Here is a 15,698-nt window from a genome sequence, read left to right on the forward strand (position 1 = left end):
ATTTTTGTGTTCTTTTTCAGTTTGTTGTCATCTGTCATATTTACTTATGTCCAGTGGACAGAGACCACATTCTACTTCCATGTGCTTTGTAGTATTTACCCCACTGAAATGATTCTACCAGATGGTTGTTAATTATAAGAAAGTAACTGGCCTGTCAACATTTTCTGGTCCTTGACAGCATTAGATACAGGACTCAGTGGTTTCTCCAGGGTAACAGGTGGGGAACTGGCCCAGGTCTCGGTGAGTTACCTTTGTTCTGTCACTTATTGTCAAACCCACACACTCTGCCCTTCCTCCCAGACTAAACAAGCCCTTTGTGGACTATGGGGAGACAGTGATGTACGGACTGGAATCCAGCCCCAGCTCCTGGCTCCGGAACCATGCACACTGGGGAAGGTAACCAGTTTTCTTTTTCGTTACTGCTGTGAACTCCCAGAGCAGAGGCCTTCAGACAGGGTGGTGAGATGTGACAGATGGTGTGAGCAGTGGAAAGAGCATTGGGTCTGTGGGTTTGGCATCTAGCTCAGATCTGCCAGCAATCATCTGGTGACCTTGGCTCTGTGACCCCTTTCTTCTCTGGTCCTCAGTTTCCTCATTGATAAACTGGCTGTTCCAGCTTTGGCAGTCTATGACCAGTGATTATTTTTTAATTCACTCATATGTTCAGTAAAGGTTTTTAAGCCCTCTCTTATAAGTGGTGCAGAACAATTCTACATATTGGGAGGGGGCATCCTCCTGGGGTAGATTTTGTGGTCCTGGCCCTCTAGGGATTTGTAGTCTCTATAAGGAGAAGGATGTGTGGGAGACATGAGGACAAGAGATCAGGAATAGTCTATACCAGTAGAGAGAATATCACGAGCTAGAAGTGTATCCTAGGAGCTCAGACAGGGAGGAGATTTAAGTACTGTTGCCTGTTGCAGATGAGAAGTGCACATGATAGGTGTTTTAAGGGCAGGACACTGGGCAGGAGAAAGAAGTCTTCAAGGAAGAGATGAGGTGAGCTAGAACCAATGGTTTATTGGGAAAAGACACATTTCAAGAGGTGGGGAGTGTTTGGAAATTTCTCCTTATGGTAACTTTTCAGATGCCTAGAGGGAAATAGTCTAATTTTTGTTTCCTGTTTGAGGAAATGATATGTTTATAGATAGAGAATTGATATCATCAGGGGCCGAATCCTTTTCTATTCTTTTTTCTTTTTTTTTTTAAAGATTTATTTATTTATTGGAGAAAGAGGTAGAAAGAGAGTGCATTTGTGTGCATGAGGGTGGACAGAGGGAAAGAAAGGATCTCAAGCAGACTCCCCGCTGAGCATGGAGCCCGATGCAGGGCTTCATCTCATGACCCTGAGATCATGACCTGTGCCGAAATCAAGAGTTGGATGCTAACTGACTGGGCCACCCAGACACCCCTCTGTTCTTTTTAAATTGAACTACATTAAAGCTCTGTTTTCCAGGAAAACTCCTTCTTGTGGTCATTGGGAGGCTTTTATAGTTCACACATAGTCAATTTCCTCCTGCGATGCAGGTTTATTTTGCGATTCTTTCAGCAGGATCATTCTCTGTGACTGGGAGAAGCCGTTGTGCCAAGTGGCCACCATTGGTTGGCTGTTGGCTGTTTGGTTGTTGATTGATTCTTTCTTCCCTCCCTCCCTCCCTCCCTCCTTTCTATCCTTTCTTCTCTTCTCTCCTATCTTCCCCTCTGTTTTTCTCTCTTTCTCCCTAACTCCCACCCCTCTCTCCCCATCCCTCCACCTTCCTTCCTTATTCCCTTACTTCCTTTCTTTAATGAAGTTAATGTGTGTTCATGGTAAAAAAAATTTTTTTTGAGCAAAATAGATATTCATAAAGTGAAAAATAAAAATATATGCTGGTCACAGTTGCATGGGTATACTTCTGGAATTTTCTGTATGTCTGCAAACATACACATGTTCTTAATCTTTTTTTACACAAATTGACCATACTATGCATACTGTTTGGAATTTTTTTTTTTTCTGTTAAAGGTCCTAGACATATCTATCAGCACATATAATTTTAACAAATTCTTTTTCCCTGCTGTATACTGCTCCATTTAAGAATGGTCTTTCATTTAATCATTTTCCTTTTGATGACCCTTTAGGTTATCACCAACTATTGTTGTAACAGTGCTTCCACCAGCAATCTGTTCTGGTACATCTATTACTGTGTACTTATGTGAGCGTAGGTTGGTTCTTGGGTCCAAGTTAATAGAAAGAGATCGTGAAGGGGTCTACTTCCTAGGTTTTATGCTGAGGGTTCCCTATAGCTTTAGAACAAACAGTGTGCAGATGGCATAGTCAGGCTGTGGGAAGGGAGAGGCCAAGGAACTGGTCTGTGGTCGTGGTATGTGTGCTCCACTCTGGCCATTCTGATTTCGGGATTGCGTGACCCCATGCAGCATTATACATAAGACATAGGAAGGGAGATACCACACAGATAGGACCTTCTTCACCTTCCTCCAAAGCTGCAGACTGGTGGCACCTAGCACAATTTTCCTTTTATCAGGGTGTACTCATCCTTGTCACCTGGTGGGTAGGGTCTGTGATGACCTGGGAAAACCTGGGAAAAAGCACTGTTCACACACCTATCTCTCTGGGAATCTTGTTTTTTATCCTCCTGATCTTTGTATTCTTCCCTTCCCCATCTTGCAGGCACATTGTGGACTTCTTCCTGATCGTCACACAGCTGGGATTCTGCTGTGTCTATTTTGTCTTTCTGGCTGACAACTTTAAACAGGTAGAGCCCTGGTTTAAAGAAAAAAATGAGATGAGTGGACTTTTAGTTTAGGGTTCCTTCTAAGCCAGTTTTGGTCAACAAAAGAAATAAAATTTTAACATTTTACATAGAAGAGTGTCTTTTAATTTCATCTAAAGACCTAGGGCATTGAGAAACTTCAAGATATCTTGTCTATCCTCCTGTCTTTAGGTAAGTTATGATCAAACTCAGCTGAGACAGTTGGGTTGCTGATACAGTCATGAAGATCTCAGAAGATGGTTTACTGACTACGAACTTCTCTATGGCCTTCAGTTAGGAGTCCCTTTTGGTGGAAGGTCCACTGGCCTTTGCCATTCTTGAGGCTTTTTCTGTTGTATTTCTTCCCCTCAATTTAGGTGATAGAAGCAGCCAATGGGACCACCAACAACTGCCACAACAATGAGACAGTGATTCTGACGCCCACCATGGACTCGCGACTCTACATGCTCTCCTTCCTGCCCTTCTTGGTGCTGCTGGTTTTTGTCAGGAACCTCCGAGTCCTGTCCATCTTCTCTCTGTTGGCCAACATCACCATGCTGGTTAGCCTGGTTATGCTCTACCAGTTCATTGTCCAGGTAAGAGCCAAGGTTCTCCCTCTGCCTGTTATATAATCAAAGAAGCAAACAAAAGAAGTAATTGGGACATAAATAGGGATTTGTTACTTATGCATGGTATATTTAGATTAGGGGTTCTCAGCTTTGGCACTAGTGACATTTTGGGCCAGATAATTTTTTGTCACAGGGGGTTATCCTGTGCAACATGGCATGTTTAGCAGCATCCCTTGTTTCTACCTACTAGGTGCTAGTAGCTGCCATGCCCCAAGTTATGACAACCAAAAATGTCCCCATTGGAAAATGTTCTGGGGGGACGGGGGCGGTGGTGTATGTGTGTGCAAAATCATCCCCATTGAGATCACTGATTAGTCTTTTCTCCAATTGGATAGTTAATACATGAATCATTGTATAATGGGAAAATAGAAGAATATTAAGGTGAAAACAAAAATCAACTTCTCTAACTTAATATTTAGATAAAATAATTCCTTACTACTCCAGTCATATATTTATTTGTCAGAATTAAAAATCCAGTTATTGTCCCCCCCCCTTACATAGCCCATGGGGGCAGGTGTGTAGGTAGTACAAGAGACGACATCTGTAAGTTGATGGGTAGAAGACCAGGCTGAGAAAAATGTGCCCTCAAACACTGTGGCTCTTTATGGATGAGACAGTGCATTTTGCCAAGACTTGAGAAAAGGATAAGAGTGAAAGCCGGTGAATAAAAGCATAACTTTAAAAAAGGTATTTAAATTTAATCCCTAAAGAACTCATCAGTACTTATTCATTAAAATGCAGACAGGGGCGGGGCGCCTGGGTGGCACAGCGGTTAAGCGGCTGCCTTCAGCTCAGGGCGTGATCCCAGCGTTATGGGATCGAGCCCCACATCAGGTTCCTCTGCTATGAGCCTGCTTCTTCCTCTCCCACTCCCCCTGCTTGTGTTCCCTCTCTTGCTGGCTGTCTCTATCTCTGTCGAATAAATAAATAAAACCTTTAAAAAAAAAAATGCAGATAGGGGAGCCTGGGTGGCACAGCGGTTAAGCGTCTGCCTTTGGCTCAGGATGTGATCCCAGCGTTGTGGGATCGAGCCCCACATCAAGCTCTTCCGCTATGAGCCTGCTGCTTCCTCTCCCACTCCCCCTGCTTGTGTTCCCTCTCTCACTGGCTGTCTCTATCTCTGTTGAATAAATAAATAAAATCTTTTAAAAAAATAAAAATAAAAAAATAAAATGCAGACAACACAAGTGTTGAAAACCACATGTCCACCCTGAGTCTCTTTCTCTCAGGGACTTAAGGTATGTGATTGGTCTGTTTCTGTCTAGGTCTTACGAATGTATCTACAAATTATATTAGTATGCAGAGAAGTATATAAAACAAAAGTATGTCTTGTTTTGTTTTTAACATAGTTCAAAAATTACTAGATGTATTATTCATCTACCTTGCTTTTTTACCCTTGACAATGCCTCAGGGAGCTTTCCATGTTGATACACATAGTTTTACCTCATTCTTTTTAATTGCTGCATAGTATTTCAGAGAATAGATGTGCCATTGTTTATTGAACCAGTCCCCAATCAGTGGACTGTCAGGTCATATATAATTTTTAATGTTATATTAGTGTTATGACAGTGAGTATTCTTAGGCCTTCCTTTTTGTAGACATGTATAAATACTTCTCCAAGGTGTTTATCTAGAGGTGTAGCTGCTAAAGAGTGTGCACTTTTGAGTTTTTATCTTGCCGGGTTGCTTTTTCAAAAGCTGTTTAGCAATATAGACTCCCTTCCATGTGCATAAGTAGTCAGCACTAGATGTATCAATCTTTTTAATTTCGGCCAGTCTGACAGGTGAACATTGACTCATTTTCACATGGTCTGCTTAACCGTGACGCAGTCACTCACTGATACGGTTTCTAGGAATACGGTGCATTGTAAAATAACACTTCCTGCACTGAGGATATGACATAATGAGTTTAGATTAACATTGTACTCAGTGAGCATTTACTGGTTTTCCTCTGGCTTAGGAAGTCAGATAGGTGGCAGATATTGACTCTTCTTCTGCAGAACTGATTTTTAAAAACAAAATTAACTGCTGTCCATAACCTGTTTTTTATGGGAATGGAAGGAGGGCCCGTGAATGCATGATTGACCATTTCCAGAGAGTTTCTTTCTCTGCCTCTGGCAAATTAAATTAAAACAAGGAAGGGTAAATAAACGCATGATTTAACTTTGTAATTAGAGATCTCAATCAGTGCCGGGGACACAACACAGTGGACATTAAAGGGAGCAAGGCCACCTCACACAGACGCGCACACGTGCTGCGTTTAGTTTGAAAGCACTGCGGTGGTTGCTGTGAACAGAGGGCTGGGATGGGAGTGTGGGTTCCGACAGTGTCTCAGTCCCAGGTGAAGGCGGTGTCCGTTCAGAGCATTGTCTGCGTCATGCAACCGGCACCTGCGGATGAGGCAGCCCTGCTGATTTCTTAAAAGCGAGTGTGAGCCTGCCTCTGGGCTCAGGCAGGAGCCATGTGTGATCACGCAGTGCTCTCTGCTCTGGGGGAAGCTGGGGAGGATGGTGGTTTGGCTCTGCATCAAGCAGCTTCATTTTGATGTGGTGTATAGGTGTGTAAGATGCTCCCTTTGGGTCACTTTTGTTGCCCTTGCTGTTGTTACTGCTGTCTTGTCTTGGCATTTTCTCCCGCTGTCCGGTGTTTCTGAATTTTTTCCCAGCTCCGAGCATGTGTGTGACTGGTGCTCTTGCTCCTCATGCACACGCCAGCCCAGGAAGCTGACTGAGGCCTTTCACCTGTGCAGGTTTCCCCATATCTTCATCACCTGGACTGACAGATGGCACCCAGAGGGGGCTCCCAGTAAATGTATTTATCACTGCATTTCCTTAATTCTGAAATGCAGTTTTTTCACATTTATGTTTCCAAAATTGGAGTACATCTTGCATCCTCATGTACATTGAACAGAATTTTCTCAAAAAGCTATTATCACTGAAATTAATAGTATCATAAAATTGAGGAGACAATATGTTGATAATGAGCTGATTTTAATGTGTTTCTTTGCACATTAAACTTTTTTCGTTTAATGGGTTGAGCTCCAAGTCAGTAGCAATCATTAAGTATATAGAATTATAAATTTTTTCTGCTGGTCTCATTCACACTGGTATCCCCAGACATGTATTCTGAAATTCCCTCTCTGATACCTCAGCCAGATCTGATGTATAAACCTGGGCAATAGTCACCCACTAATCAATAGATCGTTCCTGTTTCCAGGAACTTAAGTTGCACTGTGATTCAGGAATAATTACAGGGCAATTTCACTCTTTGTCTCATTGTAGAGCAAAAATATTTCTTAGTCTGTCTTCATTCCATGTATTGAAATAGTTCTTATAAAGAGATCTTTATTAGCAGGGCCTCAGGAAAAAAAAAAGATTTTTTAAATTATTTATATTTTAGGGAAAATATAGTGGAATTGCTTTGAAAACATTCAAAGAGAAGCCTATTACAGAGATCTTAGTAGATCTTTTTCACTGATATTATTCTGTTATACTGTTAGAGCGTGCCCCATATTTATCTACCTCTTTAGTTTTTAACCTCTGTAGTTAAATCAGTTTTAAAACATGGTAAAGGCAGTTTTAAAATCACTTCTTATTTAATGTAAGCAGTGTATGCACGTGGTTGAAAAAGTCACATTCTGAAAGGACAGAAGCTTCTGTCCCATTCTGAGTCCTGTTCCTTACTGTCCCATTACTGGACGTTATCGTTCAGTGTTGAGCCAGGGAGGATTCTTTGTCTGCACCTCCTTGCTTGTGCATCTTTACATTTTACCGGCAATTAACAATTTCCTTGCTTTTTATTTGCCTCTATTTTTAAATGCTTTTTTTTTTTGCTATTTTGTCCTTAAATGTTCCAGTACTCCTGTTACGTGTTTATTAGTACAATTTTTCAAGTGTCCAAACTCATTCACAAGAATTAAGAGAAGAAAGAAAGAAAAAGAGAAAGGAAGAAAGAAAAGCAGAGAAAAAAAGGAAAAGAGCTCTTTTAAAAATCTTCCACCTTTCCTTCCAGCTTTATCTGTGTGGAGTGTTTATGTAGTTGTATTATAGTGAATATGTAAATTTAAAACGTTAATGTTCTCTCTATTATTTCATAAACAGTTTTTCATGTGCTACTTAGTTATTTCAATTTTTACTTTTAAAATAGTGCATAATATTCTATGGTATGGTTGATGTGCAGTAAGCTAACTAGTTTCACTTGTTTGGGAATATTTAGGTTGTTTTTAATTACTATTAAATAACTTTGCTCTAATTTTTTTATATTTTGATTTTTTTTCCTACTTGGATTAAATTTCTGGGTATGGGATTACCTGATGAAAGAATGTAACTATTTTTATGCAAGCTTCAACATTTGAGTTTTTTATAGTACACTGGGCTATAGTCTTTTTATAGTACACTGGGCTAAAGCAGGTAGGGTTTTCTCAGCCTGAAGGGAAAAAAATACAAAAGCTAAATGTCCCCCAAATCATCTCTCAGATGTCAGACTTTCTCCATTCAAAGGATCTTGGATTTAGGAAGAGGTATGACATCTGACGTTGGAGTTCAAATCTCGAATCTCTGTATAACCTTTACTTGGTTTTATTTTCTCTTTCAGAATATCCCAGACCCCAGCGGCCTCCCCTTGGTGGCACCCTGGAAGACCTACCCTTTGTTTTTTGGCACGGCCATTTTTGCATTTGAAGGCATTGGGATGGTAAGAGTTGCACTGTGATGAGCTGTTGTCCTTGGTGTCCTTGAGGGCTGTTTGATGGAAGGCTGAGGAAATGCTATTAGCAATTATCTTCTGAAACTTACTGGCCAGTTAATCAACAGCATTTCAGGGATTCCACTGGAGTTTCCCAGCTCTAGCTTTTGAAAATAAATTGTATGTGATTTAAGAACATTTACATTCAAACCCCCTGTGTTGTACAGTCATCCCCTATGTGTGCAGTAAGCAGTAATACATGGCAACTGGGAATGCAGGGTCTAGAGTCAGACTGACTTGGGAGAAGTTCTGGCTCTGCCAAGGAGTAGCTGTGTCACCTTTGTAAGGACGAAACTTCTCTGAGCCTTCATTGTTTGATTCTGAAAAGTGAACTTAATGATTAATAGTTGTTAGGATTAAATAAGATATGTATGGCTTTGCTTAGTCCCTGACACATAGTGAGTGTTAAATAATTTTTATTTTTGTTAATAATGCTATTGATTTTATTATTAAATTAATAAATATGCAAATTATCTCTCTGTCCTGGAACATTGATGTGTCATATTTTTTTGTGTGTAGATAAATAGGCTTAGCTTTCACTCCTGGCTTAGCTTCCCCCATTGTTGCTGTGATTTTACCCAATTCTTCTCCTTAAGGAGAGGAATTTGCCACTTAGTTGTACCTAATTTGATTTTTATTTATGTTTTTCATAGTAAAGGTCCAGAATTCTTCTCTGAAGAAAATTATTAGTTCTGCTGGTCAAGAGCTTAGAAAAGGGAAGACACTTTTCGTTTTGTGGAATATCTTTTTTCCCTCTTTTGATTTCTCTATCACTTTATATTCTTTTAAGAAAACCTAGAAGCTGGACAGATTTTTTTGTCAAAATACTAAGAAATTGCCCCAGTAATATTGATGGAATGAGTTAAGGCTCTAACATCATAGGGGAGGCTTTCTAAGTGATCAGTGTGTAAGTTGTTGTCCTGACTTTTAACACTTTTCCCTTTGCTCTTTTTTGGGGCTTCTCGAATGTTCCTCTGCTGCTGGGTCTGAGGCCTGAAATGGCCCGTGTTGTAGCAGTGAGAAAGAGGCCCCAAGTACATGGGACTGGAAAGAAGAGATTGAATTAAGTGTGGAAAGCTGCCTGGAGACCCTGGGTTCTTAAGCATTGTACTGAATATGTCACTTTTCCCTAACAGCGTAGTGCAGAAGTTGCTTTTTGCATCATTTCATCAGCCAAGGCTTGGAAATGGAGTTATTCTGTAATCATCATTATCTGTTACTTCAAGATTTCTCTGTGTTTTCTATTTTTATAAGGGAGAAAACACAGCTGTTTTGACTCTTAGTTTGGACTTGAGGGTTGTTGAGTGTGTCCGGTGAAGGGCCCCTGCTCACTGTTTTTTCATTGCACTCTCTCTGTGTTTGTGCCACTGGCCCAGGCCTGACAGACATGCAGGAGATGGGCTGCCTGCCCTCTGGCTCTCTAGACTCCATAAAAGGTAATGGAAGGAAAGCTTACAAACTTTATAATTGGATGTGGACCAATTGCAGCTTGAGACCCCTGAGCTGGGAGGGGGTACAATGCTGAGGCCCAGTTGGAAGTGCGGAGCTGTGGCGCCCCTCACAGCACTGGGCCTGCAGCAGGCCCTTGGCGTCTGCCAGGGTGTGTCTGGCACAGACCCACGCTGCCTCATGGCCGCAGGTGGTTGAGGAAACGCTGTGTCATGACAAGATCAAAGATGGTTTGTGGGGCAGCTAGACATTGCCCTGCATTGCTTTTCCTTGTCAGCCATGCCAGATGCAGTAGATAGCCGGTTGTGAAGCTTGTCAATCACACCTTCTGTTTTCCCTGTGCCTAAAAGAACCAGTCTTCAAAGGGGCCTTTGCTTTGCTTTGGAATGTCCTCTGCTGTGAGGGAAAGGGCAGCAAGGTCAGTGGTTTGGAATAGGAATATGGAAAGTGTGTTTTGTTGTATATTTTGCGAGCCTGAATCTCTCCATCCTGTAATTTGTGACTCCCTCAGCACCCCCGCTTCTCTAAGTCAGAGGTTTAATGTCACTGCTGGCACCTGCCCTTTTGGAGGTAAGGAAACAGTTTCCAGGAACTAGAGTGGCAGTTTTCCCTGACCTATGTTTTGCATTCTTTGGACAGGTTAGCAGAGCTGTGATCTCAGACGATGTCTGTTCTCCATTGTGCTGGGTGGGCATGACACAGCTGCCGTGTGGCTGTGCCAAGGGGCAGAGAGCACCCCCAGCCCATGGGGACCCTGGAGCAGGATTTCAGAGTGCTGGCCTGGGCAGGAGTCCCGGGGCCCAATCCTGCCTGCCCTTGCCCTCAGGACTTCCCCACTTCCACACGGAAAGCAGGGTATCCCCTCCAGCTCTGAGGAAATGCCTTTGTTTATCTGTCTAGTAAAGGATAGATGTGCTTTTGGGGAATCCTAGAGATAAAGCAGTTACTTTTTCTGAGAAGATTACAATTTATTTTGGCCACTAATGTTACTTTTTCCTCTGTTTTCCCTTCTCTCTTACTACTCTAATAGGTTCTGCCCCTTGAAAACAAAATGAAGGATCCCCAGAAATTTCCGCTCATCCTGTACGTGGGAATGGCCATCGTCACTGCCCTCTACATCAGTCTGGGGTGTCTGGGGTACCTGCAATTTGGAGCTAATATCCAAGGGAGCATAACCCTCAACCTGCCCAATTGCTGGTATGTGGGGGAAGATGGAAGTCTGGCAACACTGGATTTTTTTTTTTTTAATTAATGGGTCAGAATGTGGGTTTTCCTCTACTTAGACCTTAAATTAGCTCACTTCACTTTAGCCCACTGCTGCCACCCCCACCCCACCCCCAGGCTAGCACCGTCCCTCCTTGGCTTCCCACTGAGCCTTTTGACTCATCCACCTATCTCAGTCTTACTCCTTCTTCATACCTGTTCTCCCATTACCTGTATGAGCCATCTCAGACTCAAGTCAGTTGTACATCCCCTTGTTGAGAGCCCTGAGGGGCTTCCCTTTGCTCCTCTGAGAGGCGAAACCTTTACGGTGCCTGTCAGTCCCACTCTGGCTCTAGCTCTACCTGTACCTCATTCCTACTTGGCCAGGAAGACTTAGTCTAGGAGTCAGTCTTTTTTGAGAAACTGTTTCTGCTGTCTTACCCACAACTTCCAGTCTAGGTCAGATGCTCCTTTCTTCTGCTCTTCTGGGATCCCATTCGGACCCTAGCCTAAACCTTATTCCATAGTACTGTAATTGTCCATTTACCCAAACTGTGATCTCCCTACACGGTAAGCTCTGGGAGGGCAGGGCTCCTTTGCACCCCAGCACTTGACACAGTGCCTGGTACATGATCATTACCCAGGGGATGACTTTTGAATGAAAAGGAGGACTAAATGCGGGGACTGAGCATCTTATGAATGAGGAGATGTTCTCAGGAAGCAGCTGGTGCGCAGAGGATAGAGGCGATCTGCCATGTCCAGCTCTGTGGCTTTGGGCACGTCACAGCTGTTCACCGCCTCAGCTCCCACTTCTGGGAACAGGGAATAGTCATTTCTTCCTGCCAGGATTGTCACAAAGACCAAATGTTATGCATGAGAAAGCACTTTGTAATCCTATTCTGGTGCTATCAGAAGGAGGACACTGCGCTGAGCTGCTGCTTTGTTTGGAGGAGGAATTCCTGTGGAGGTACATGCCAAATGGATTCATTATCAAGTGACCGATACTCCATTCCTCCCTGGAAATCTGAGCCTGGAAAGGCCAAGTATCCCATCAGTTTACCTTAAACATTCCAAATGGGCAGGGAGAGAGGAGCGCGAAATGAGTAGGTTCCCAACTTCTGCTGTACCTCTCCCCTGTGGCAGTCACTGACTGGATGGCGTGCAGGTGGAGGCCTGTCACCATGGATGAGGGCTTGGGGGGAGCCCTTCTGTATCTCACTTTGCTTAGCTCTTGGTTACTGTATTGCACGGCAACACTGAGACATATTGAAATGCTAACTAAAAAGGTAGCTGTCGCGGTACCTTAGTAGCTCAGTTGGTTTAACATCTGCCTTTAGCTCAAGTCATGATCTCAGTGTCCTGGGTTTGAGTCACATGACAGGCTCCCTGCTCAGCGGGGAGTCTGCTTCTCCTTCTCCCTTTGCCCCTCCCCACCAGTCATGCGCTCACGCGCACATGCACGCGCTCTCACTCTCTCTCTCAAATAAATAAATAAATAAATAAATAAATAAATAAATAAATAAATAAAACCTTTAAGAAAAATAAAAAAGTAGCTGTCACAGGGTGTGTCTGAAGCAACATTTCTCTTTTGGAGATTAGAATTTCATTCTGGAGGGCAGCTGAGCAGACACTAAGCTTGTTGAGTGCTCTGGGGATCAGAAGGACCTTTCAGGCTGGCCTGGTTGACCTGCCTGTGCATGTTTTTAGAGCTCCAATCAGTAAGGCATTGTGCAAGGACAGGTGGAGAAAATTGAGGAAAACATTTATTCAGCAGTGCTGTTGGTGTTTAGCACAGGACACCCTAACCAGCAGGGGTCTGGGGACAAGATCTGTGGGGTGGCCAGCCAAGTGGTATCCTTGCAATAGGCTATTGTTTTCAGAAAGTCTTTCTCTTTCACTCTGATGCCTGCTTTTAAATTTCCAAATGTTCCTGCCCTTTCAAGAGCCAGGTGGTAGCTTGGCATAACTGAAGATAAATGGATCAGCAGGAACAAAAGCAGTCCACATAATCCGAAGCCATAGATAAGCACCTGTCTTCTTTCCTCTGATACTCCAAACCCAGCTACTCTAATCTTTCCGCCTCCATTCGGGTGCAATTTATTTAGCTGTCCCTGCAGGTGACTGTCCTGCTTCCAGACTTCCCGGCACTTCAGAAGGCTTTGGTGTTGTACTGAGTTTAATTATAGAGCCACCAGCTGATTTTTCCAAAGCCTTTTTATTTTCTATTCTTGGAGCAAGTAAGACCCTTTGTCAAACTCAGTCTCTCTGAGGGTGTTCTCCTGTTTATAGCATAAGAATATATTCTAGGTATTAAGTTCAACCACAGAGAAATTCAGTGCACATTATACACAATATAATTACTACTTTTAAATAGATTTCCAACGAGGTGGGAGAGGCCTGTGTTTCTTGCTGCCTAATGCATGAGGGTCCTGTTTGAAGTGGAACTTTGCTAAGGGGCAGGGTGGCCTTCCCTTTTAATATTTGTGTCAGATCCATGAGTACTTATGGGGATCAGACTTGTTTTCTACCCTGCACAGTCCTGTCATGAGATGAGATAGAGATATTGGATGATGACATAATGGTCTCCCCGGGAAGCCTCATGTGAAGCTGCGGTAGGGAGACAGCCACAGTGGAGTGGAAAGATGGGTTTTGTTCCTGCTTCTTGGCTGTGTGGTCGCTGTCTCATTCTGGGGAACACTGAATTGGAGGGGAAGGATATAAAAAGACCTGTTATATTTTAATTTTTGAAAGGACATATGTCCCTGGTAAAGATTCCAGATGTTCAGAGTGTATACAGAATATGTTTGTTTTCATTTGCCTCCCCCAAAGTCCCCAGTGTTACAGTTGCCCATTTTAGAGGCAGCCATATTACCAGTTTCTTGTATTTCCTTTTGGAAATACTTAGAGTATGTAAGAATGTCATATGTATGTGTATGTGAGGGGAAATGTTTTTCCCTTCTTTTTCCTTTTCCGTTTTTTTTTTTTTTTTTTTTGGACAATTTGTAGCACACTGTAGACACTGTTTCTTCACCCATTTTTCACTTACTATTCTATCACAGAGCTAGTTCCATACCAGCACCTATAGTTCTGCCTCATACTTTTTAAAAGCTGTATGGGACACCATGATTTATTTAGCTAGTTCCCCACTGGTTAACATTTAATCTGCTTTCAGTCTTTCTTACTTAAATAATGCTGCAGTGACATATTTTGAGTGTAAATTTTTTGTGCACATGTGCAAACGTATCTGCAGGATAAATCCCTAGACTTGAAATTGCTGGGTCCAAAGGACCACATGCATTTGTGACTTGGATAGATATGGCCTCTTCACCGTGACACTGTTTTGCCCTCTCACTGCTTGTGCACGTGGAAGCAGAGTAGGCCTTTGAACCTGTCTTGGCTCTCTCCCCAGGCTGTACCAGTCGGTCAAGCTGCTATATTCCATTGGCATCTTCTTCACCTATGCCCTCCAGTTCTACGTCCCAGCTGAGATCATCATCCCTTTCTTCGTGTCCCGCGTTCCCGAGCATTGGGAGCTGGTGGTAGACCTGTTCGTGCGCACCGTGCTGGTCTGCCTGACCTGTGAGTAGAAGACAAGATACTTGCTTTGTTTGTTTGCTTTCCCAAAGGGCATCCGGTCCCCAGGGCTTTCTTGAACGAGAGCCTATTGGAGTGAAACAGTTGTAGTGTGTCAGCAGGAAACTTGGCCTGCTGTCTCAGGTGCAGAGTTGAGGCCTGGCTAGGTGGTGAAGTGAATTGATTATCTATGTGCTCTAAAGGACATGGGAATGAGAACAGTAGTTTGTTTGTGGACACAGCATAAAATAGTACGGTGATGGTCATAATTCATAATAAATATATAAAATTACTATCCCATGTCCTTGGGATAAAATAAGGTAAAAGTCTAAAGAGAGCCATTTAACTCATATGCATATGAGTGTAGGTTACCTTAATAGCAGCTGCGTGTTTATTTGTGTTTTCAAATAATCATTTTCCATTGTGACAGTCTATTCCCTTAGATTTCATTTTGAGCCTACATGATACTATACTAGACATTTACTAAATGTGTTTCTTAGAAAATCTGTATGGATTAATCTAGGTGTTTCATTTTTTACTTTGTGTTTTATTCCTCCTCCCTGACCACACACCCAGGAGTGTGAGTTAAGAGACAAGATATTATTCTATTTTCTGTTGGTTGAAACCAGTATACATTTTAAAATAAAAATAAATATTTCTTTTTTTCTTTTTCTTTTTCTTTTTGGTAGCTTCTATGAGTTGATAAGAATAGAGAACCTCTGAATAGATTGGTCTATAACATCTAATTTAAATTTCTAGGAGATTTGCAACTTCTTTCCAGATTGAAGTGCTGGAATCTAGGTTTCACTTTTTGGCTATGTTTGGCTTTTTATTTTATTTTTTAAAATTGTATTGTTTTGGGGAAAGAAATGTCTTGGTTTATTATATTGAGACTTCCCTGGGAATTTCTTAAATTATCCAGTCCAAGCCTCTATCTTTGGAATAAAGATAGGTCTCTATGATTTTTAAATTGAACCAGAATGGAGTGTTTTAGGGATAAATGGTGTGAAAGTTGTCTTGCATTTGACCATAGTCTGGAAAATCAGAAATGACTTTATGGGTTGACTACTAGCAAGAGGAGGGCAGTAGAGGTTAGACATGGGAAATAGACTTGTGCCTATTCCAGAATGGACCTCCTCAGGGAATAGCCTAGTGCCTGTCCCAGAATAAGCCTCTTCAAGGTAACAGATGAGTGCCTATCCAAGAATGGACTTCTTCCAAGGAACGGAATAATAGCTATCCCAGATGGGCCTCCTCAAGGAAACACACTAGTGCCTATCCCAGAAACAACCTCCTCAGAGAATAGACTAGTGCCTATCCTGAAAAGGCCTTCTTTAGTGCCTGTTCCAGAATGG

At 42.4% G+C, this 15,698-nt stretch overlaps 1 protein-coding gene across 5 annotated transcripts in view; it reads left to right on the top strand.

Annotated features, from left to right (window-relative positions):
- SLC36A1 (solute carrier family 36 member 1) overlaps window positions 1-15,698 on the top strand; it is a 138,779-nt gene that overhangs the window by 17,611 nt on the left and 105,470 nt on the right. For all 5 annotated transcript variants that reach the window (XM_026510816.4, XM_057312275.1, XM_057312276.1 and 2 more), the window contains exons 5-10: window positions 301-396; window positions 2,666-2,750; window positions 3,125-3,343; window positions 7,969-8,067; window positions 10,598-10,764; window positions 14,180-14,349. In XM_026510816.4, the coding sequence (XP_026366601.1) occupies window positions 301-396; window positions 2,666-2,750; window positions 3,125-3,343; window positions 7,969-8,067; window positions 10,598-10,764; window positions 14,180-14,349 (836 nt within the window). The remainder of the gene's footprint in view (window positions 1-300; window positions 397-2,665; window positions 2,751-3,124; window positions 3,344-7,968; window positions 8,068-10,597; window positions 10,765-14,179; window positions 14,350-15,698) is intronic.

The sequence above is a fragment of the Ursus arctos genome, unplaced genomic scaffold (assembly GCF_023065955.2).
Source record: "Ursus arctos isolate Adak ecotype North America unplaced genomic scaffold, UrsArc2.0 scaffold_15, whole genome shotgun sequence".
Lineage (NCBI taxonomy): Eukaryota > Metazoa > Chordata > Mammalia > Carnivora > Ursidae > Ursus > Ursus arctos.